Source organism: Choloepus didactylus, chromosome 22 (genome assembly GCF_015220235.1).
Source record: "Choloepus didactylus isolate mChoDid1 chromosome 22, mChoDid1.pri, whole genome shotgun sequence".
Classification (NCBI taxonomy): domain Eukaryota; kingdom Metazoa; phylum Chordata; class Mammalia; order Pilosa; family Megalonychidae; genus Choloepus; species Choloepus didactylus.
In genome coordinates this window covers 35,912,381-35,937,250 of record NC_051328.1, presented here as the reverse complement: position 1 = coordinate 35,937,250, position 24,870 = coordinate 35,912,381, and the positions used below count along the sequence as shown (strand labels likewise).

At 43.4% G+C, this 24,870-nt stretch overlaps 1 protein-coding gene across 3 annotated transcripts in view; it reads left to right on the top strand.

Moving 5' to 3' along the window:
* CDYL2 (chromodomain Y like 2) overlaps positions 1-24,870 on the top strand; it is a 183,690-nt gene that overhangs the window by 129,766 nt on the left and 29,054 nt on the right. For all 3 annotated transcript variants that reach the window (XM_037816105.1, XM_037816104.1, XM_037816103.1), the window contains one exon: positions 23,113-23,330. In XM_037816105.1, the coding sequence (XP_037672033.1) occupies positions 23,113-23,330 (218 nt within the window). The remainder of the gene's footprint in view (positions 1-23,112; positions 23,331-24,870) is intronic.

The following is a 24,870-nucleotide window of genomic DNA, read 5'->3' as shown; positions in this document are numbered from 1 at the left end:
GTGTGTGTGTGTGTAAAACATTTCATACGAACACATTTGCATTTTGACCTTTCTACTCAATATAGCATGTACCTATTTCCATATTGGGGAAGAGTCTTCATATTCATAATTTTATTAGTGCCATTAGATTTTATCAAGAGAACATACAATATTTTACTTATTTAGTCTCTTACTGTTGGGCATGTAGGTTGGGGCTAAACTAATTTGGCTCTTTACTTTGTTTTCTGAATTATTTTCTTAGAATAAATTCTCAGAGTGGCAGGATTATACTGGTAATTTTGCCATCTACCTTCCCCTTCCCCCCTCTAGTTTTGGCCCCATCTTGCCAACATTGTTTAACAGGAAAAAAGAAGATGCTCCATGTGGCTTTCATTGTATTTATTTCCTTGCCACTGAGATGGTGCCTTTTGTCCATGTGCTTATTTACTCGTGGTTCCTCCTCTTTAGTGGGTAGTCTGCTCATGTCTTTTTAGGACCAGGGAGAATGTAGAAACCTAGCGGGGAAGTGTGGCGTGAGTGACAGAGGAGGAAAGTACAGGGCAGGTTGGTGAGGAGGTGAGTTTGGTGCAAGGGGCTGGTTTGTTTGGGGAAACAGCAGGTACCTGCCAGCAGGTGAGGTGGGGCCAGCTGTAGGGTATGCCTGGGGGAGCTGAACCCTAGCTGTACTTATGGGAAGCGGCTGCTGTGCAGATTATCAGTGAGGGGACTGGGGTCTTTTCTTCCCTAAGGATTTTCTGATCCTAAATAATGGAGCTGGCAGAAAAGACCAAAATAGCAAAATCCTGCCCAGGCCCGTATTTCCGTGGTGGGGGAGATTGGGTGGGAAGGAGCGGAGAGGAGGACACAGCCACACTGGGACCTCCTTCTGGCCTGTCCCTGGCTCTGCCCCCACCCTCTAAACTGCAGGTAGACTTTCCTCCTCCGCAGGCTGCCGAGGCTCCCCTCTTACCTACCTGTCTGCTCCCTGGGAAGCCTTGGGCAGAGACCTGGAAAGTGAGGGGGAGGGAGCGAGGGAGAGCACGGGGGGCACTTCCAGGAGAAGCCCCCGGGCTGAGGGCTGAGCCGGGTGGAGAAGGCTCCAGAGTCAGGGGAACAGTGACAGTTAAGGAGGGGGTGTTTGTCTTCTAACTCTGATTTTTTGTTTTTTTACTTAGCAACAGTTTTCAAATATATGTAAAAGTAGAGAGAATTGTAATAAACATCCATATACCTATTGTCTAGACTTAACAGATATTTCAAAATTTTGCCATACTTGCTTCATCGTTTTTCTGAAGTATTGTAAAATTAATATAAGCATCATGAGACTTTATTGTTAAATATTTAAGTGTGCGTCTCTTAAAAAAGGACATTATCCTCTTTCTAACCACAAAACCATTATCATACCTAACAAAATCTACAATAATTCACTTATATGATCCAATATACAGTGTTTATTCCAACTTACCTAATTGTCTCCAAAAATTTTTTTATGGCCTTCTTTTCAGATCAGAATTAGATCAGCAGCCACACACTGCTTCAAGGTATGTCTCTTAAATATCCCTTCAACTAGAACGGCCGTCCTGTTTTCTTTTCTTTCTCCTTCTCCCTCTCCTCCTCTTTCCTGATGGTGACATGTTGGAGAGTTTGGTGTCACGTCCTGTCCTGTCCTAGAGAATATCCCACCTTCTGGATTGGGCTGTGTGTTTCCTTGTGGTGTCAGTTAACTGGTTCTCTTGTCTCCTGTGCTTCCTGCAAACTAGAAAGAGCACTTCATAAGTGATGCGGTTCGTGCCACATCATGAAGCACATAATGTCTGTCCCCTCATCTGTGAATGATCCCTGGTTTAAGGTAATGAGAGTCACATTTTTCCATTATAAAGTCACATTTTCCCCCTCTTGAGACCAGCATGTAATCTGTGACATGTATGATCATGTTCTACTTAAAAAGTTTTAGATTTGCATGCAGTTAAATCATTCCACTTTTTCTATAATGCAATCTGTGTTCTGATTTAAAGGCTTTCCTTTACCCCAAGAGTAACTTTTGTTTGGTCTTTACAGTTTTATTTTATACTTGAGAAGCTGGGCGTGTATACACGTATGTGGTGTGACAGAGGGCACTAGCTTTCTTTTTTTGTAAACAAATCGTCATTTGTCCCAGTTCCTTTTATTGAATATTCTTAACCCACCTATTTTAATTGATACCTTTATCGATTCCTCAGGTAATCCTCTCTGGTTGGTTCTGTTTCTGCACTCAATTCTGTTACATTGTCTTTTCTTATTCCTGTAAGAATACTTTTTAGAAAGATAGTTGCGGTATCTTCCACCGTGATGGAGATTTGTGGGCGCTTAAGCACGGGAACCTAAGCCAGCTTGGAGGGAAGGGAGTTGGAGGAGGCAGTGGAGTCTGATGGAAGGCGCTGAATGATCCAGGAAAAAGGCAGGGATGGTGGGAGGTGATGACAGCTGTATAAGGGCATGGAGCCAAGAGGCAGCCCGTGGGTGCATGATGCCACATCATGAAGACTGTGGCGGCTCACTGCATCCTAGACCGTCCCACAGGGGAGGCTGAAGTTCTGGTGAGTTCCCTGCTCAGTCGAGATTGGCATAAGAACCAGATGGATGGGGCCTGCAGGAAGAGGCTGCTTGCGGTTCTTTCTGGAAGGGGCTGAGGAAGACCAGGGCTTTACATGTGGGAAGGCAGCCCATAGTCCCAGGCCTGCACCCCGTCCCCCGGCCCACCCCGCCCCGCGTGTTCTGTGTGCTGTTCCCTCTGCCTGGGACGCTAGCCTCCCCGTCAGCCCTCACTTCACTAGTTGACAGCTACTCATCTTTCACGTCTTGTCCGGGGAAGCCTCTCCTGACCACCAGTGTACGTCGGCTTCCATTTTCATTTGCTCCAATAGAAGAGTATTTCTTCATTTACGGCCCTTCCCTCGGTTCGTCATGATCACAGCCTGATGGTTCAAATCATCTTTGCTTCCCTCCCTCCACCATAAGCTCCACGAGGGCAGGAACAGTCTCTGTCTGTGCTCACGGCTGTATCTCCAGCACCTACCCCTGCCTTCCCCACCCCCAGCCCCCAGACACCCTGTAAATCCCCCCAGCATCTGTCAAAGCTTCCCCTCACTGCTCCCGGCCTCCCCCTCCCACCTCGTATTGTCTTGTAGTCTCTCATTGCGCTCCCTGCCCCTGATAGCTTGTCATTGTGAGCTAATGTTTTGTCAGGGCTCTTAGCAGCAACTAAAGGATTCCCATCCACTTGTCTTGTCTGACAGTTGTATTTGCTGTCTGCCATGGCGTCTCACTTGCTACCTTCCCCTCCCCTAATATTCACACACTCACGCCTGCTCTTAATTAAACACCTAACCCCCTCCCCCTATTAAGGCTATTATGTGTCCTTTCTAGAGGAGTGCATTTTATTTGGGTTGCATTTTCCCTCAGTCATGCAGTCCTTCTCAATGGAAGAGAAAATGCCTAATTTATAGAATTTATGACTGGCTTGAGGTTATACCCACCATGAAATCTATGGACTTTTTAATAGAAGTCCTGGTATGAGAAAAGATTTTATGGTTTCTCCTTTAAAATTGCTGTCAGCTTTGGAGGTGGCATGGTGAGGAAGGAAACGGAAAGAGCAAGCACAGGCTGTGGAGACAGAAGCTCTGTGGGTTCAGATTCAAACTGTGCCTCTACTTAGTGAGTGACTCTAGGCAAGTTTTGTTGGCTTCTTGAGCCTCAGTTTTTCCCCTCTGTAATATGGGAATAACAATGCCTACCTCAAAGAATTAAATGGCACATCCTGGCACACAGTCCATGCCTAGTAAATGTTGATTCCTCTTCTTTGCCTTGGTTAAATTGTGCTAGTTACAGAACCTTTTGCTTTACTCAAAGATACGCTTTCTCACTCTACCCCGCCGTCCTCTGCTGCTCTTTTTAGTGACACTGGGACACTAATTTTCATTGCAAGTGAGTTCAGGGGGCCCTTCTGGCTAGTGGCATGGCTGAGCCCTGTTCTTCCTTCTTCTGTGAGGGTCCGAGTCCTCAGTTTCCCCCTTTCCACCTGGCGGTTCCAGTCTCGAGTTTACTCTTTCTTCTTTTCTAAAATACATATACTTCTGATAGCTTTTCCCGCCTTTAGTCTCTTACTTGATTCTCTCCCACTTCTCAGAATTGGTGGAGAGCAGATCTGTGCTGAGTGGCCAGTTCCCCAAGTTTAAACAAAACGTCCCCATTGCTGGCCTGGCCTTCCATCCGGGGAGTCCTCGCACCGCTTGGTGGTAAAAGAAGAACGTTGATCCCAAGGGTTGTTGAACAACTGTGAGTGTTGTGGGGCCCTGTGCTGGGTGCTGAGGGTACAGCTGTGTGTAAGAGACAGTCTCTGTCCTTTACTCACGCTCTTGTGGGAGAAACCGAGGGAAGAGTCAGATGTTACAGCACACCATGAGCGGGGCAAGCACGGATGGCTGTGAGGACACGGTACGTGACCGTGGAGCCTGCTGGAATTAGGAGATTGGAGAAGGGACCTTGAGTGGAAGCAGCATCTACTCTGAGACCTTATGGTGGTTTGAAGCTGTTTTGTGCCCTAGCAAAGGCCATGTTCTTTTATCCATTCCTGTGGGTGGACACTATTGTAGATGGGAACGTTTGATTAGGTTATTTCAATTGAGGAATTGCCCCAAAGTGGGTCTTAATCCTTTTAGTGGAGTCCTTTAGAAGAGATGAGTTTGAGAGAAGCTTGTAGAGAAAAGCCCCAGAAAAGCTGAGAGGACCCACAGAAGCTTGGAGAGGAACCCACCGGAACCAGAAGCTGAAGGCAATGAAACCTGGGAGCAAAGAGCCAGCAGATGCCAGCCATGTGCCTTCCCATGTGACGGAGGAGTCTCAGGTGTGAGCAGCCAGTTTTCAGAGTCCGGGTATTGTCCTATTGATGCCTGGAGTTGGACATTTTCATGGCTTAAGAACCATAAATTTGTAAGCTAATAAATCCCCATTGTAAAAGCCAACCCATTTCAGGTATATTGCATTTCGTCAGCTTTAGCAAACCAAGACAGACCTGAAAGGAGTGTAGGAGGTGGTCAGGCAACAAAGAGAGGGAAGAATGTTCTAGAAAGCAGGGACCATGTTTTATTAGGAAAATTCCTAGAAAATATGTATCATTACTCTTCGACATCATCAGTAATCTACCTTTAGTCTTTCTTCGTCAAGTACTTAATTATGGTACTGTTATGTGTCAGGCACTGTGTGCCTATAAGGGGTCCCTATGGGCCTTGTTTTGGGGACTATAACAGAGAATAAGACAAAATGCTCAGTCTATGGAAGAAAATAGACAAGTAAATCGGCCATTTCCATATTACGTCAAAATAGCGAGCATTTGTTGAGCTGTGCCCTGTTCCAAGCACTCTATATGTAGTGTCTCATTTAATCCTAGGAGATAGAGTCTGCTGCTCTCTCCATTTTACAGTTTAGGAAACTGAAACATGTGGATGTTAAAGAACTTGCGTACGGCCTGTCAGGTTGTAGGACTCTGGTCTCGGAGTCAGTTGGTCTGGCTCAAGACCCATACTCTCAGTTGCCACTCTTCTGCTTCTTTTGAGTAGGGTTGTCTGGGAACAGTTTACCACATTGGAAAACATTTTGTTCATCCTTTGAGATCACCATTTTTTTTTAATGCTACAATTCAGTTAAAGAGGCATTTAGTTTGCAACCACTGGGTGCTGTGTGAGCTGGAGATGTAGAAATGGGCGGCCTCATCTCCCAAAGAACTCAAAGATAATTAAGCTAATTAAGGGGTAAAGATGGTCCCAGTTGACCCCACTGCAGAGCTGAGTGCACAGAGAGCTCAGGAAGGGCCTGGACAGACAGCCACGGAGGCACTGGGGACAGGATGTTCCCAGGAAGCTTGGGGAGGAAGAGATGGCTGCCAGGAAGCAAAGCACTTCAGATGGCACTGGGAGGATTCGATGTTTGAAGATGAACGGGAAGGGCATTCTGGGCCAAAGGAACAGCTGAAGCAAAGGTTCAGAGGCAGGAGAATGCAGAGCACATTTAAGAGGCAGGGATGGGAGTTAATGTCAGAAAATAGGGTGAGGCCAGAAGGTGGAGGCATGCAAGTTTTCAAGCAGAGGGGAGCCAGAGAAGATGATAAAATTAATGTTAAATGGAGTCACTTTATCCATTGAAGACCCCATGGAACAGAACTCTTGTACGATGGTGCTCAAAGAGTCAGAGTGATCTTGGAGGGTTTTAATGCAGGACATATGCTCTGACCTGTAGTAAAAATTCCTTTTAATCAGATTGTCTTGCATTTTGAATTCACCTTTGCTTTGTTGCTTAAACGTTTGGACATCTGACAGTAAGCATCTTAAGATGATGATCACGACTCCTAGCAATGCTAAGTAATCTTGGAACCTGTGCTGGTTTGAATCTGTTAGGTACACCATAAATTACTATGTTCTGTTAATCCACTCTTGTGGGGGCAGACCTATTGTGGGTGGGATCTTTTGATTAGGTTGTTTCCGTGGAGATGTGACCTGCCCAGTTGTGGGTTGGACCTTTTGATCAGATTATTTCCATGGAGATGTGACCCCACCCATTCAAGATGGGTCTTAGTTTACGAGAGTCCTTAAGAGAGCTCGGGGAGAGACGGGGGGAAGCTCAGAGTTGACACATACTCAGACACTTGGAGATGCAGACAGAAGGACATTTGGAGATTCTAAGCTAAGAGATGAGACCCAGGGTTTGTCCCAGAGAAGCTAAGTGAGAACCCACAGGTGCTTAAAGAGAAAGCCATTGGAACCAAGAGATGAAATCCAGAATTTGCCCCCAGTGAAAGAAAGGAGGACCCACAAAAACTGAGAGAAGCTAAGCTATGTAATCCAGACTTTCCCCTGGGAGAAACAAGCAGAAAGGCAAGAGAAGCTAAGAGAGAAGCCCTGAGCCATTTTGGAGAAAGCCAGGGAAACCAGAAGTTAAACCTGGAAGAGGACCAGCAGACTCCAGCCATTTTTCTTCCCGTGTTTCAGGGAAACCCCAGCTGCTATTGGCCTTTCTTCAAAGAAGGTATCGTCCAGTTGTTGCCTTAATTGGGACATTTTCATGGCCTTAGAACTGTAAATTATGAACTAATAAACCTCATTGTAAAAGCCAGTCCATTTATGGTATTTTGCGTTCCTTTAGCTTTAGCAAACCAGAACAGATTTTGGTACCAGAAGTGGGGTTGTGCTGGTTTGGATATATTATGTTCCCCCCAAAAGCCATATTCTTTAATGCAATGTTGTGAAGGCAGACATTAATCTTTTGATTGAGTGTTTCTATGGAGATGTGACTTAACCAACTGTGGGCTAGACCCTTGATTAACTTATCTCCATGGAGATATGGACCCCATCTATTCAGGGTGGGTCTTGATTAAATCACCGGAGTCCTATAAGAGAGAGACATTTTGGAGAAGGCAGTTGGAAGCCCAACATGGAGATGTGGGCAAGAGGATGTTTGGAGGTGCTAAGCTAAGAGAGATGAAACCCAGAGTTTTCCCTGGAGAAACTAAGTGACACCTAGAGACATTTTAGAGAAAGTCATTTTGAAACACAACCCAGGAGCGAAGAACCAGCAGATGCCAGCCACATGCCTTCCCAGCTGACAGAGGTGTTCTGGATGCCATTGGCCATTCTTCAGTGAAGGTATCCTCTTGTTGATGCCTTAATTTAGATACCTTCATGGCCTTTGGACTGATATTTGTAACCTAATAAACCCCCTTTATAAAAGCCAATCCATTTCTGGTATTTTGTATAATGGCAGCTCTAGCAAACTGGAGCAGATTTTGGTATCAGAGAAGTGGAGTGCTGCTGAGTTTGCAAATACCAAACATATTGGAATGGCTTTTTAAATGGATAAGGGGAAGATTCTGGAAGAATCCTGAGGAGCTTGATAGAAATGGGCTAGAATGTTGCAAAGAGACTGTTGGTAGAAATATGGACTCTAAAGACACCTACGATGAGGTCTTGAACAGAAATGTTGAATGTGTCACTGCAAACTGGAAGAAAGATGATTCTTGTTTTAAAGTGGCAGAGAATTTGGCAATATTGAGTCCTGGTGTTGGATGGAAGGCAGAATTTGAAAGCAATGAGCTGGGATACTTAGCTGAAGTGATCTCTAAACTAAATATGGAAAATGCAGCCTGGCTTCTTCCTTGCACTGTATAGTAAAATGTGAGAAGAAAGGGATAAGGTGAGAACTGAACTCTTGGGTACAAACAAGCTAGATATTGATGATCTGGAAAATTCTGAGCTTCCAGGAAGTAAAACCCCAGAGGATAGTCCCCACATGAGGATTTAATGAAACCTGGAACCAGCAAAGAAGCTAAGCTTTCTTAAAATTCACAGTATATGGATTTTATCAGATAGATGATGGTTCCCATGGCTATGCTATTTTTTTTTTAACGTATTGTGAATTTGGGCTTTGCTTTTCAATCCAGGCCCCAGGATCAGTGCATGATGACAGTCAGGGCTGGGTCAGTGACCGGTGTGGGATAACTGTACAAGTATCAATGTTTCGGGGTACAGATGTAGGGCATGTTGGCCTTAGGCCGTGAACTCTCATGACATGAGTGGCTGTGGTGATCTGTGGGTTTTTCCAACTTCAGCCTCTTCCTTCCCCTTTTTGAAAGATTGTGAGCCCTTGACCCACCTCTTATTGAGATAAGCTTCTGTCCTGAACTGCTGAGTCTGATGGCTGCATGTCATCTCCTTCTCATATGTCAAGACAGAACAAAGACCTTGACACTTTAATGTTACACCATCGTACTTCTCTTCCCATCCCACCCCTAGAACAGTCCACGGCACTTTCCAGTTCTTCTGTGAGTCAACCACAGATCAGGAAACGGTGGCTGTGCACAAGAGCTATCACTTTCTTTTCTAAGAACTGCAGCTGGAAAACCCAACCCTGCAGCCAACAAAGTACTGGTTTTGCTCAACTGTGGAACTGATGAGTCTTCTCTTTTGTTTGTTTCAACTCCCTGCACCCAGGCCTCTGCCACAGCTTACACAGAAGGTCCTCAACTCCAAACTGCCCCTAGGTGAAGGGACAGGAAGGAAAATGCCTGGTGTGGTGTCTTTTCATGGGGCTGGTACTGTCACAGCAATCCCCTTATCCTGCTTTCTGGCCTTTCACTCCAGCCATCTCTCTTGGTCAAGAGTAAGGAACTTCTTAAGAGCCTCCATTGTTATACTTCTAGCACTTATCCATTTATTCGTTCATTTGTTTATTCAATAGGAAATTATCCAGCCCCTACCCTGTGCTAAGTTCCACTGGTTCTGAAGATAAAGGAATGAGTGAGAAAGTCCCTGCCTTTGAGAAGCTTTCCATCTGAGAGTGAGAAACCAGACATGCAAGATGCTTATCCTACAGCGTGATGACCTGCACTGTCCAACATGGTAACCACTGGGCACATGTGGTTAAAGTTAAATTTTAATTAAAAGCAATTTAAAATTTAAAAATTCCAAAGAGCCATATGTGACTAGTGGTGCTGTCTTGGGCAGTGCAGATAAAGAGCATTTCCACCATTGCAGGATGTTCTGTTAGATGGCATGGACCAGACTGAACTCCTGGACAGCAGGGTCCAGATCTGGTTTTGTCCATCACTGCCTCTCTGGTGCCAAGCATGTGGGAGACATGCACTAATTACTTGCTGAATGGGTGGAGGAAGGACGTACAAACAGCCACAGGAAGAGGGATGGACTGGCTCTGAAGACTTCCCAGAGCAGCAGGTAGCACCGAAGCTGTGTTTAGAAGGATGAGAAGACCTTCAGCAGGTGGAGACGACAAGGAAGGGCTTTCAGGGGGGAGACTTCTTCCTTCTGTGTTCTGAGGACTCCGACCACACAAGGTGCTACTATTTTCTTTGCAAGGGAAGGAAAATTCATAGCACTCACCCCGTTTTCTGTCCCCGGGCATCCGTGAAGGTGAGATCTCACTCTGTTCTTGTGAGAAGAACAGCCAGATGTGATATAAGGATGAGATTGTCATCTAGGTGCCAGATCACCTGATTTCAGAAAACAAATTTGCTGTGCACAAGACTAATAAAAAGATCCAGAAATGTGGCCAACGCGTGGAGGCTTCCTGATCTGAATGAAGCAAATATGGAATGTACTCCAACACCAGGAGGGTTTGTTAAGAAGTTGGCAGTGTAGCATGATGTGGTTGCCTCTTCCGTGGTTTACTTGCTCCTTCATTCACTCGATGAATGACCTGTTAAGCACATGGCATCTTCCGGGTACTGTGCTCGGTTCCGTGCACACAGAGATGTAACTCTCCAGGTTGTCCTCGAGGAGCACGCATTGTGGTGGAGGTAACGGGCAGATGTATAGATGATGATACAGCAAGATGTTTCCATCCTGCTTTGTTCTGCAAAGACTGGGCTGTTATGAAGAAAAGCAAACATTCCTTAGAACCAACCCCTTTGAGGACATGGTGGAAGTTCAGGAAGACCCCAAGTCCCTGCAGCTTGAGGAGGTATGATACAGGGTTAGTTTCAGAGTCTTGATGCTTCAGTCAAGATGCTTGAGTTTAAACCCTTTGCTGGCACATGTCCTAGTAGCGTGACTTTGGGCTTTGACTTTCTCATCTGTAAAGTGGGCATGAAAACAGTCTTACAGGGTCCTTAAGAGGATTGAGTGAGGTGAGCTATGTGAATAGCATAGTAAGCACTCAACAAAATATTATTGTGTTATGGTGAGCAGTCAAGAGGAAGGACTTTGTGACATGCTGAAGTGACAGTGGAAATCTCCATTTCAGAATGTTCTAGGTGTAGATCAGTCCTAGCCCAGCTGCCCTTGATGACTCCAAGAGCTGCCCTAGGCTCTGAGAATGACCGTGTAAGTGTGGGACTGGCACAGGCTATGCGTCCCTCAATTGGGGATCGTGTACTTTGGTGTCCTGTCTAAACTGTCTTTCCTCCCTCCCTGTCCAAAGTTAGGCCTGGGGTTTGACATGTTCTTGGTGGGGACTGTGAGCCCTGCCTATGATGGCCATGATCTCTGAAAGCTGGTGCAGCGTGGTTGAAGCTGTCTGCGGTCTGTCCCTCGTCTGTCCTACGCTCCGTGCCGCCCAACCCCGCCCCAGGATGCCTTCACCTTCTGCCCTCCTAGACGGCTCATCCCAGTCCCAGGGCAGCTCCCCTTTATCATTCAGAACACAGGTAGCTGTTTCTCTTTGTGTGTCTTATAAACTGCCGGGCATTTCCCGACCTCCTTTTCTTGCTGCACATGAATAACTATGCACCATTTCTTGATGCTCCTGGTGCCATTTCTGTGTTTCTTCTTTGATGAGGCAGGTCTCCTTCCATCCTTAGCTGAGTTGAGATGCCTTTCTCTGTCTTTAAGAGTGTCTCCTCAGGGAATCTTCCACACACCTGGGTTCCTTTATTCTTTTCTTCCAATCTCATCACCTCTATCTTTTCATATATGTTTAATCTGTTCACAGATATTGGGATTGTTGCTATATTTGGACTATTTCTCCTATTGTATTTTGCATTGTTTGTTTATCTTTTTTTTCTCTGCTCCCTCTTCCACTCCCTTCCCCTCTCCTTTTCATCCTTTTTATTAGATTGATAAATTCTATATATTCCCTTTTCCCAGGCTGACTTGGAAACTAGCTATAAATTGTACTTGTATTCTTAAGTTTTAGAATACATAGTTAAGTGTAATTTTTTCCTTATATGATGTCTTCCTACTGATCATAACAAGGAAGACCCTAGCTGGCTTTAAGGTCTCATTGAACACTGTCTTTCCACATCTCATTATAATAGTCTACATCCAATGTTGTTAACTGCTTTATTAAACAACTTATTATTTGTATAGCCAATAATTAAATTTATAGAAATATTTATTATCATCTTTGTTTATTTCTCCCATGCCTTCCTCTGAATTAACTTTTTGACTTGATGAAGTTTCTCTTAATAATTCTTTTAGGGTCTGTGATTAATAAACTCTCCTGGTGTTTTTATGTCCATTTACACACTCCTTGGTAGCTCTTTGGCTGGGTATTAAATTCTTGTTTGACACTTATTTTCTTTTAGCTCTTGGATAGTAGTGATCCGCCTTTTTCAAGCCTGTTACTGCTGTAACTATTGGTCTATCATTCTGACAGTCTTATTTTTCTCTCTCTGCTAGAGTTTAAGATGTTCACTTTACCTCTGATATTCTGAAGTTTCATTATCATTTGTCTGTTTATTCTGCTTAGTACTCAGAGTGTTCTTTCGAACTAACCACTAGTCTTTGTTTTCAGTTCTGGAAAATATTCAGCTATCACGTCTTCAAATATTCCTTTCCTTGGGTTATCTTTTGTGTGGGATTTTTATTTTGTTAATATTTACAGAATACATTTTTTCATGTATTTAACTTTTTACTTTGAAATAACTTCAAACTTACAGAAAAGAAACCCTTTTGCATTCGCCAGTTTTTAACATTTTGGTATTCTCTCTGTCTCTCCAACATTTCGGTATTCTCTCTGTCTCGCCATGCGGGCACACACACATACTCACAACTTGTATATGCTTATTATATAAATTATGCAATATATATAAATTATATGTATAAATTATATAATTATTCTTTTTCTGTGGATTGAATATTTTTATTTCAGTGGGTGTTTTGTAAGAATAGGATATTCTCAACTCAGCATATTACTTAAAACAATAAAAGTTATGAAATTCAGGAAATTTAACATTGATATAATACATTAATCCAGGCTATAGTCCCTATTCCAATTTGTCAGTTGTTGCAATAATGTCCTCTAGATAATTTTTTTCCTAGAGAATTTTAAAAATAATGAGTCCATACTGATGCCTCCACTTCTTTTGCAGCACCTGGATTCTTCCTTGCCTTACCCTTCCATACAGAGAACCCCATCTCCCTGCAACATCACACATTAGGTCATTTTCTCAAACTATAATATTATTTAAATAATTTTAGAATTGCTACACCTTACTGCTATGAAAAACAAACCTAAGAAGAGTTCAAAATTTGTTTGAAGTGTATGCATTGGTCATGTTCCTTAAGAGAGTCAGAACCAACAGGATTCATAAATGTGGGAAGAGATTTGTTTTAAGGAATTGGCCTCCATGATTGCGGGGCCGGGAAGTCCAGATTCTGTAGGGCAGGCCGAAGGCTGGAAATTCCGACGAGCGCAATGTTGGTCTCGGGTCTGAATTTCTTGGGGGAAACCAGCAGCCTGGAAATCCCAGGAAGAATTGATGTTGAAATCTTGCTTCTGCATTTCTTTTTCTTCTTAGAACCCTTGGGTCTTTGCTTTTAAGGCCTCCAGCTGATTGGACGGGGCTGCCCCGCATTATGGAGGGTCTTCTCCTTTGTTAAAGTCAGCTGATCATGGAGGCTAATCACATCTACAAATACCTCCCCAATAGCATGCAGGCAAGCGTCAGCCCAGAGGACCGGACGCCACAGCTTGGCAAAGATGACCCGGGAAACTGACCAACACAGTATAATCATGCATCCAGAGTTATTTGTTTTAGTCCCAATTGTGGTTAAGTTATTCATTCGAAATATGATTAGGTTCATTTCTTTCTGTTCACATTCAGTTTTAACTTGTTTCCTTCCATCCTTGTTGATTTTATTTTATTTTTGAACATGCTTAATATGCTTCCAAAATCAGAATGAAAAAGCTTACTCAAAAAGTGCCACTTCTTCCTCATCCTGTCCCCTTTCCTCCTTTCCCATCACTTGTGAGTAACCCATTTTCTGCTTTATTCTTCCTGAGTTTCTTTTTGCAATAATTGGCACATTTATGTATGTTATTTCTCCTTCTTTATTTGATGAAAGGTAGAGTACTTTTGTACCTTTCATTAAAAAAGATATTTTGGGAATCCTTCCATACTAGTTCATAGAGATCATTCTCTTTCTTTTTTATAGCTGCACAATATTCCATTGCATAGATGCACCATAGTTTATTCCACTACTCTATCCTTGGACATTTGAGTAGGTAGAATCCAGTATTTTGCAATTGTTAATAATGCTATGAAGAATAAACTGTGTGTGTGTGTGTGTGTGCATGGAAATTGCTGGAGGCTGGGTTGAATAGCACATGTGTACACGGTGTTCTGGTTTGCTAATGCTGCTGTTTTGCAAAACACCAGGAATGGTTGGCTTTTATAAAGGGTGTTTATTTGGTTACAAAGTTACAGTCTGAAGGCCATAAACTGTCCAAGGTAAGGCATCAGCAATCAGGTGCCTTCACTTTAGGATGGCCGTTAGTGTCCGGAAAACCTCTTTTAGCTGGGAAGGCACGTGGCTGGTGTCCACGTGGCGTTTCAAAATGGCATTTTCCAAAATGTTGCTCTTGGGCTTTTTGTCCTCTCTTAGCTGCAGTTGCTCTTCAAAATGTCACTCTTAGCTGCTCTGGGTCTGGGCCTGTGTGGCTCTTTTTAAAGTACTCCAGTGATCCAATAAAGACCCACCCTGAATGGAAATTATCCAATCAAAGGTCTCGCCCACAGTTGATTGAGTCGTATCTCCGTAGAAGCATTCAATCAATAGGGTCCAATTTAAATCAACACTAATATGTCTGCCCCTACAAGACTGCATGAAGAATATGGCTTTTTTCTGGGGGATATAATATATACAAACCAGCACACACGGTTATGTCAGATGATGCCAAATTCCCTTCCATAGCACTTGTGTCATTTTGCATTCCCGCCCTCAGTGAAGAGAGTGCCTGTTTCCCCACAGCCTCTCCAGCCATGGATTGTCAAGATTTTAATTTTTGCCAAGCTTGTGGGTAATAAATGGTATTCAGCATAGTTTTAACTTTCATTTTTCTTGTAAATTTTTTAAATTAATTTTTTATTAGAGAAGTTGTAGGTTTACAGAAAAATCATGCAAAAAATACACAGTTCCCATGTACTCCCCACACACATACCAACTCAGTTTTCCCTGTCACTAACACTTTGTATCAGTGTTGTACCTTTGTTACACTTGTTGAAACGATATTATTGTAATTATGCTCTTAACTATAGTCCATAGTTTTATTTTATTTGGAGTAATTCATGTTCCAATGTTGATTTTTGTTGGCTGTTTTTAAACATTAGATATGTTCATGTTTTGGAATTTTGGTTTGCAGATTCATTTTGAGAGGGAAGTTTGTGTTTTTGTTTGTTTTTGTTTTTGCTTTTTTTTTTTTTTTTTTTTACTCTTCCTGTCTCTCTGTGAATTTTGTTTTTGCTTCCACCTGTGCCAGAACTCCTAGTAGAGTCTCAGCCATGGACAGCAGAATTTTTTTTTTTTTTTTTAATATGTCCTGCTTTCGTGAGAGGGAGGGGACCTCACTCCATCCCCTGGCTTCAAGCCTCGAACCTGGTTCCCCTCACCTGTCTTGCATGGAATCCTTTGGTCCTCATCCCCTTTGGAGTCCACTTCCTGCACCACTCCCTGCTCCCAGCCCCCTTGCTGCTTTTGCCAGCATCTGCCTGGAATACTCAGAGATGGTTATCTTGTTAGCCCAGCTTCATTGTACTGAATTTTGTATTTTGTCATTTCTTGTGTTTAGGGCAGAGGGGCTGTGTTGGTGGGCGATTTCATAGAACCTTTTAACGGGAAATACTCCTTTTTACTTTAAAGGAAGGAACGTGGGAAGGCTTGAAGAGAACAGCAGGAAGGAAACTAGTGTGCGTGGGGGGTTGTCCATGCCCCAGAAATGTGGTGTGCATCATTTCCTCTACTTTGCAGCACTCCTGGAGGCAGGGCCAGCTTCCCCCGTTTCATACGCGGGACCCTGGAGGCAAGTGGTTGAGCAAGTTGCCCGGCCCTGCAGCTGGAGCGAGGCAGTGTGGGGCTGGCTCCCGGTGAGGTGCAGCGGTGCCCCATCGCTGGATTTCCCCAGGACTGCAGGGCTCAGCAGGTGGTCAGGAATGCCCCAGCCAGGCTATGTGCTGGGCCGCAGAGGACGATGTGGGCTGGGAGTAGAAGCAGGCATGTGGAGGACTCCCCTGGTTAATTCCTCTTTTTTGGAGAACTTTGCATCCTTCAGCTAACATTGTGAAGTGCCTAGAATGTGCCGGACACTTTGCTAAGCCCATTTCAGCTCTTTGATTGAATCCACTCAAAACAGCCCTGGGAAGGAGGTATTCTTAACCCCATCTTATAAACAAAGAGGCCAGAGCTCATGTGGCTTCCTAGCTTCTCCCAGTTTGCAAACGCAGAGCTGGGATTTCCACGTTGTCTGGCTGCAGAGCCCTAAATCTCCATGCTTCCGGCATGTTCCGTCTCCCATGGCGCCTTCCCTGCAGGCCTGCCAGTCCCTCGGGAGGCACGATGTCCCCAGAAGGGGAGAGCCGTGAGGGCAGCTCTGCGCAAGGGCAGCGTCTGATGCACAGGAGGGCAACTTTTCTCTGTGCCTAATAGACGACCCCTTGTCAGCCACTTACACTGGGAAATGTAGCATAACCCAGCTGCCCGGGATGGGAACCCAAGCCCCCAGGGAGCTCTTCTTCCTTTCTTGGCCCGGAAACATGATTTTCCAAGTCGCCATCGGAGATATGACTCCAGCATCTTTACAGAGAATAAACAGGCCCTTTACCCTCAAATGGTTAAATAGTTTTAGATTTTATTTGGCCGGATGCTCCCAGAGCCCTGGTTCCTTTGGGGGTTGCCTCAACGCGCTCCAGTGGAAAGGCCCCGGGCTTGGAATTCAGAGACCCCTCTCCTCATCACTCTTTCGCACATCTCTCGCTGTCGTTCTCCAATCTGTAATTGTTTTAGGTTATTGTCTATGGGAACTTTTCCTCTCCCCACACCTAAAGTGAACTTGAGGACAGGAACCCGATTTATTGACCTTTTTTTTGAATCCCCATCACCTAGTACAAGAGCTGGCCCAACATGGGTGATAATTAGATGCCAAGTGAATGAATAACGTGAAACAGCTGGGCTCAAATCTGGCTCTACCATTTAAAATTTTGTGGTTCCAGTAAGTTATTTTAGTATTCCTCCTCATAAAATGAATGACCAATGGCAGTCTCGCAGGACTGTTGAAAGAATTAGAGATGACATATCTAAGCTGCTCATAAAAGATAACCCTCCTTTCTCATACTTCCTATCATTGTTCATAAGCACCTCAACTCAGCCATAGCAGGAAGCAGGAAGATTTTGTTCTAACCTTGCCCAGGCCCTGAAAGCATCCATGCACCCACGCTCGGATCATCTGACTTCTTACCAGGCCAGCACCGGTGCCCAGGGGTCATTTGATGACCCCTGCAAGCAAGAAATGACATACATCTGCCAAGGCTGCTGCAGAAGACGTGGCCAGCTCCAGTCAGGAAGCCCTTCCAAGGAGCTGAAGGTTTTGAGGTTTACCTTTCTCACTAAGCCTTTTGATTAAATGCTTGTGTTTACTTTCTGAAGTTCATCGAATCATTTCACCTGGAAAAAGTACAAAATGAGCAACTGTGGGATCACAAAGCTGCTGCCCCTTGCCTGCCCTGCAGCTTTGATGGCCAGTAGCATTGGCTGGGGACCTACGTGCAGAAGGGCTCCAGTGACACACTTCCTGGCCCCTGCCTTTAGCCTTGTTCTCAAGACTCCAAGACCCCCGGTGTTCACTAAGAGTCTGCAGCCACCTAGAGGGAGAACCCAGGCTGGGCGGTGATTGTGACAGTGGCCCTGCCCTCAAGAAACTTACGGTATTATTGGAGAGAAGGGACTCATGCAAAAGATACTGCCAGAATAATTTTGTGTTCAGCCAGGCTGTAATGATTAGACAAATAAGAGCCACCATTAATTCATTGCTTATATACATGGTTCTCTAAATATATTATCTTATTTGAGCCTCTTGATGAGAAAATGGGGAGTTTCTACTCTGTGTCCACACAGTAATTTTCCTAAGGAGGGGGCAAGCTTGGCTTTTGGGGGTGGGGGGTGGGGGCTGGCTTCTCGTTGGTTTCAGTGTTTCTCCATCGTGATTTCTTTTCCATCCCTGCCAAAAACTAAATGAAGGTACCTGGCAGAGTACTTAGCACACCGTGGGCCTCACCTGTCTTTCCTTGCACCTCCCCTTCCCACACCATTGCATTTTAGTGATCTTTGTGATGTGGCTCCATCCTGCTCACGGGGACAGTGACCTCCCACCTGTTCCCCAGTAGAAATGGTGACCTCAATAGCATTGTCAGATCTTCACCAGAGCATGAGTGGAGGACAGCTCCGGTTTTCCTACAGAGGGCTTCAGGGAAACCGTGCACACCTTGGCATCAGAGGGCACCTGGAGACGGACGAGCCCTGGGTCATCTAGAGCCTGGTTCTCAAACTGTGGCCCCTGGAGCAGCAGCATGGGGTGGGCCCAGCAGGTTCATCTGTGACGGTTCTCCAGGGGCTCCCGAGGCACTGGTCTCGGTTCGCAAGCCTGCCTGCATGTCGGAGGCATTTGGGAAATGGGTTATTTTATGTGAACCAAAATTTATTCTTTAGAGTAGTTTTTGATTTACAGAAAAATTGTGAAGATAGTAAAGAGAGTTCCCATACAGCCCATACCCAGTTTCCCCTTATAATTAGCAACTGAAATTCATTTGCTACGTCCATTACAGTTATGGGACCAATACTGATGCGTTATTATTAACTAAAACCCATACTTTATTCAGAATTCCTTAGTTTTTACCTGATACCCCTTTTCTGTCCCAGGATCCCATCCAGGCCACCACATTATGATTATTTGCCATGCCTCCTTAGGCTCCTCATGGCTCAGCATTCCTCAGACTTGCTTGGTAGTTTCAGGGAGTACTGGTCAGGTATTTTGTAGTATGCCCCTCTGTTGGGATTTATCTGATGTTTTTCTTGTAATTAGACTGGGGTTATGGGATTTGGGGAGGAAGGCCAAATAGACAAATTGCCATTTTCATCACACCATGTCAAGGGTTTATACTGTTGCTGTGGATGTTGACCTTGGTCGCCTGGCTGAGGTCGTGCATGTCAGATTTCACCACTGTCAGGTTACTCTCCCCAGCCCCCTTCCTCAACTGTACCCTTTGGAGGGAAGTCACTATGTTTACCATACATGGAGGGAGTAGGGAGCTAGGTGCCACCTTCTGAGGGCAGAGTATCTATATACTTTATTTGGAGTAATTCTTTGTGAAAGATTTGTCATTTGTTTATTTATTCATTCATTCATTCATTCATTCATTCATTCCATCATTTACCCACAGCAGTTATAAACTCATGGATACTTATTTTATATTTTGAGTTATAATCCAGTACTATCATCATTGATGTTGTTGCTCAGATTTTCCGGCTTTGGCCTTTGAGGGCTTTATCAGGATGACTCCTGCCTTCTTTTGACATGCCCCCTCTGCATTTTTTTGTTGTTGTTAAGCACATCCTTACTTTCTGGCATTAAATGCTGCACCAGGCTCATTTTGCTTATTTTCTGCCTCGGTCCTAGAATCCGGTGTTTCTCAAGGTTTCTTAGCATTGGAGAATGGTATTTAGAAACCAAGATACGGGTGCTGAGTGTTAGGAAGTATGTGTGCACACTAACCCGTGTATACTCAATCTGTGTTTATTTCCACATCTGTCTGTATATTAGAATAAGCATGAGATCATACTGACTCAAATCCACTTCCCCCAGGGTCCATTCTAGCCTTCCCCTTTAGCCTATTTGTAAATTTTTTCTTTGGCGGTGAGAAATCTGGCTCCCATTAGCTACAATTTATTTACGTATTTGTTCAAACCTTGTATATATGTAAAGTCATTTCTGAACTGTTTGTACCCCGTGAGAAACAGATTTACCAAGTAGAATATAATGTGTGTATGTACAATTCTCTCTGTCTTTAGCCTTTATTTTATTTTGTTAAAAGGCTGTTTTCCACCGTTACTTAAGTCAGCTCCTTTTTCCCTTCTTTTAGTTAATGTTCCTTTTACTGGAGAATGGTATTACAGCCCAAGGTCAGGTTCTACGAGTGCCCATTGCACTGGGCTGTTGTTGCTTCTAGTCCCTCTCAGCTGACAAAGCAAGGATAAGGGTGTATGTGTGCATACTGACTTGTGTATGTACTCGTATCTATAATTATTTCTGACTGTAACCATTTGCATCCATTTTAAGTGAAACATGAGTCTATACTGACACCTTCAGCTCCCACTCATTTCTCCATGGCTCATTCTAGTCTCCCCTTGCTTGTCTGTACACCCCCCACCAACAGTGAGACCCCTGATTCCCAGCCATCCACCATCCGTTTCCTTTAATTGTTCAATTCCAGAATTCATATAGAGCAGTATCAGATTTGTTAACCTGTAGGCTTATGTACAGTCTCTTTGACCTTTAGTTTTACAAACTCCACTCATTTCCAAAGTGACTTAGGTCAGCACTTCCCCGCCACTCCCTCGAGTGAGGTTCTTTCATACATTTCTAATAAGGTTAGACTCCTTTGTCACATTCTGCCTTCGATCCAGGGATCCCCTGACCACCTAACTGATTTTTTAAATCTGCATACATTTAGCTTCATCCCTTGTGCTGTACAGTTCTATGGGTTTTGGTAAATGCTTGATATTCCATATTCACTGTTACAGTGTCATATAGAATAGTTTCACCTCCCTAAAAAGTCCCCACCTATTCATCCCTATCTCCCTCCTGCACCAGCCCCTGGCAACTGCTGATCTTCTTATTGTTCCTTTACTTTGCCTTTTCCAGAATGTCATGTAATTGCAATAATATACTCTGTAGCCCTTTCAGACTGGCTTCTCTCACTGTTAAGTTTCCATGATGTCTTTTTGTGGTTTGATAGCTCATTTCTTTTTATTGCTGAGTAATATTCCATTGTACATGGATGTACTAGTGTTTGTTTATGCATTCTTTTGTTAGGGACATCCTTGTTACTTCCAGTTTTTGAAGATTATCAGTAAAGCTGCTATAAACATTCACATGCAGATTTCTGTGTGAGGATACATTTTCAGATCAGTTGGGTAAATAATTGGGAGCAAGATTGCTGAATCATTTGGCACTACACTATTGAGCATTGTAAGAAACTGCTGAACCATCTTCTGAAGTGACTGTACCATTTTGTACCTTTGTACCCACCAGCAATGAATGACATTTCTGTTGCTTTGATTCTCATCAGCAATGGTTATCATGGAATTTAGCCATTCTAATAGGTGTGTAGTGGTGTCTCATTGTTGCTTTACTTTGCAGTTCTCTAATGATGTACGATGTTGCGCATCTCTTCATCTGCTTTTTTGCCATCTGTAAATCTTCTTTGGTGACATGTCTGTTCAGATCTTTTGCCCACTTTAAAATTGCGTTTGTTTTCTTGTTGTGTTTCAAGAGCTCTTTATATATTCTGAATACAAGGCCTTTATCAATGAGTTGTTTCATGAATATTTTCTCCTAGTATGTGGCTTGTCTATTCATTCTCTTAACTGCTTTTTGCAGACTTTTTAATTTTAGTAAAGTCCAATTTATCATTTTTTTCTTTCATAGATTGCAGTTTTGCATTTTATATTTAGGTCCATGATTCAAGTTGAGTTAATTTTGGGAAAAGTATAAGGTCTGTGTCTAGGTTTAATTTTTTTTTTTTTCCTGCATATGGACATTGAGTTGTTCCAGTATCACTTATTAAAAAGACTCATTTGAATTGTCTTTGCTTCTTTGTCAAAAATCATTTGACCGTGTTTGTGTGGGTCTCTTTCTGGGTTCTCTATTCTGTTCCATTGATTTATTTATCTGTTCTTTCACCAAAATCACCCTGTCTTGATTACTGTAACATTATAGTAAGTCTTAAAATAGTAAAGTGTGAAAAAAATGGATATTGTATGTCCTCCAACTTTGTAATTTTTTTCTTTAGTATTTTGTTGGCTATTCTAGGTCTTTCATCTTTCCACATGAATTTTAGAATCAGTTTGCCAATATCTACAAAATAGCTTGTGGGGATTTTTATTGGGATTGCATTGGATCTATAGACCAAGTTGGGAATAATTGACATCGAAATAATATCAAGTCTTCCATCTGTGAAAACAGAATCTATTTATTTAGATCTTTGATTTCTTGCATCAGAGTTTTGTAGTTTTCTGTATCTTGTACATATTTTGTTAGCTATATGCCTAAATATTTAATTTTTTGCATGCTATTGTAAATGGTATTGTTTTTCAAATTTCAAAGTGAATTTTTCATTACTGTTATATAGGAAAACACTTGGCTTTTGCAGATTAACCTTGTGTCCTATAATGCTGTTATATTTGCTTGGTGCTTATAGGAGTTTTTTTTGTTGTTGTTGTTGTTGATTCTGTGTAATTTTCTATATAGATCATGTCATCTGTGAACAAGGTCTGTTTTATTTCCTCCTTCCCCCATTGAGAATACCTTTTATTTCTTTGTCTTGCCTTATTGCATCAGCTAGAACTTCCAATATAACGTTGAATAGGAGTGGCGAAAGAGAGCTTCTTTGCCTTGTTCTTGATTTTAGGGGAAAAGTGTCTAGTTTCTCACCATTAAGTTTGTTAGCAATAGGTTTTCTGTAGATGTTCTTTATCAAGTTGAAAAAGTTCCCCCTCTATTCACATTTTGATGAGAGTTCTTATCAAGAATGGGTGTTGGATTTTGTCAGTGCTTTTTCTGCATCATCTGACACGCTAATAAGATTTTTCTTCTTTGGTCTACTTGGTATCCCCCTCCCTCATCTCAGGGCAGCTGCCAAGAGGCTCTGGGGTTCCCAAGCCATGGCTGTCATATTGACCAGGATAATACACGTTTCGTGTTCTAGGACAGTGTTTAACACATGAACAGGCTGCATACAGGCTGGCTGCTTTCATTGTTGCTAATAATTTCCTATCGGTCACAGGTGTGCATAGTTGAAGGGCCATCTCCTTGGGTGGTCAGTGGGTTGCTGTGGTTAAGAAGCTGGATGCTCTCAGGCAGAGATGTGGGAGAGCAGAGTCAAGGATTGCACTGGGCCTTTCCCAGAGCCCTCTACAGCCTCATCCAAATTTGGACCTGTAGCCGCTAAGCCCCAGGCCTTCTCCACCCCCAGAACAGAGGGCACACAGGGTCCCAGCCCCATTCCATCCTTTCGGTTGAAAATATGAACCTTCTCTGATCACGCTGTGGTGAGATTTCTCCCCAGGTCGGTTTCTCATTTCATTTATCTGATTTTGGAAGGCTCTGCTCTGACCAACGGGGGACTGAGCCTGCACAGCCCGGTGAAGAGGAAACTGGAGACGGAGAAGGACTACGTCTTCGACAAGAGGCTCAGGTACAGCGTGCGCCAGAACGAAAGCAACTGTAGGTTTCGAGACATTGTCGTGCGGAAGGAAGAGGGGTTCACGCACATCCTGCTGTCCAGCCAGACCTCCGACAACAACGCCCTGACCCCTGAGGTAGGAGGGCAGCAGCCGGTGGGAAGGGGCGCCCCTATTGGGACGGGAAACTGATGGAAATAACCAGGACAGGCCATGTGCTAGTCAGTTTACATACATTATCCCATATGACCTTTATGAGCTCCAATTTACAGATGAAGGGGCTCACAGAACTGGGGGGGGGGTCCCAGAATTCGGTCTTGGGCTTTTCCAGCTAAGCTACACTGTAATCAGTGCCAAATTTCCTTGCTTTAGATGGAATCATATTCACTCAGTTCATTTGCATTATATTTTGTTCTGTTGAGATACAATTCACATACCATAAATTTCACCCTTTCAGTGTGCAGTTGAGTAGGTTTTAGTATATTTGCAAGATTGTGCACCATTGCTGCTGTCCAATCCAGAACATTTTCATCACACCACAAAGAAACCCCTGACCCATCAGCACACTCCCCATCGCCCTCCCCCCAGCCCCTGGAAACCACTAATTTACTTTCTGACTCTATGGATTTGCCAACTCTGGGCATGTCACGTAACTGGAACCTGTGACTGTTGGATCTGGCTTCTTTGACTTTGCCCACTGCTTTCAAGGTTCACCCTTGTCTTAGCATGTATCAGTATTTTGTTTTTTTTTTATGGCTGAATAATATTCCACTGTACAGATAGACCACATCGTGTCTCTCACTTCATCAGTTGGGGGGCATTTGGGTTGTTTCCACTTCTTGACCGTTATGTATGATACTGCTATGGACATTTGTGTACAAGTTTTTGGGTAAACTCTTGTTTTCAGTGTTCTTCGGTGTATACCTAGTTGTGGAATTACTAGGTCATATAATAACTCTATGTTTAACTTTTTGAGAAACTGGCAAAATGTTTTCCACAGTGGCTGCACCATTTTACATTACTACCAGCAGTGTGTGAAGGTTCCAGTTTCTCCACATTCTTGCCAACACTTGCTATTTTCTGCCTTTTTGATTATGGCCATTTCAGTGGATGTGAGGTGTTACGTCATGATTTTAATTTGCATTTTCCTAATGACTAATGAAGTTGAGTATTATTTCATGTGCTTATTGCCCCTCTGCATAGCCTCTTTGAAGAAATGTCTATTTGAATCCTTTGCCCATTTTTAAGTTGGGTCATTTTTCTTTTTATGGATGATTTTTAAGAGTTCTTTATATATTATGGATACAAGATCCTCACAAGTTGCATGTGCAAATATCTTCTCCTGTACTATATGTTGTCTTTTTATTTTCCCTTTAGTGTCCTTTGAGGCAGAAAATTTTTAATTTTGATGAAGTTGCACTTTATATTTTCCACATTAGTTTTTTGATGTGAATCACACTTAGGTCTTAGGTGAATAAAACAGAAGAAAAATGATTATTTAATGTAGTTAGGTAGACAACATCGTTCAAAATATGAGGGAAGTAATGAGGGGATTCTTGATGGTGGAAATGCTGGAAAACACTCATCTAAGCTGTTGTCCCCAGCCAGATGGGCTTGGGAGAGGACGATGAAGGCCTGATGGCTAAAACGAGGACAGCACCAGCGAGCAGTGGCCCTG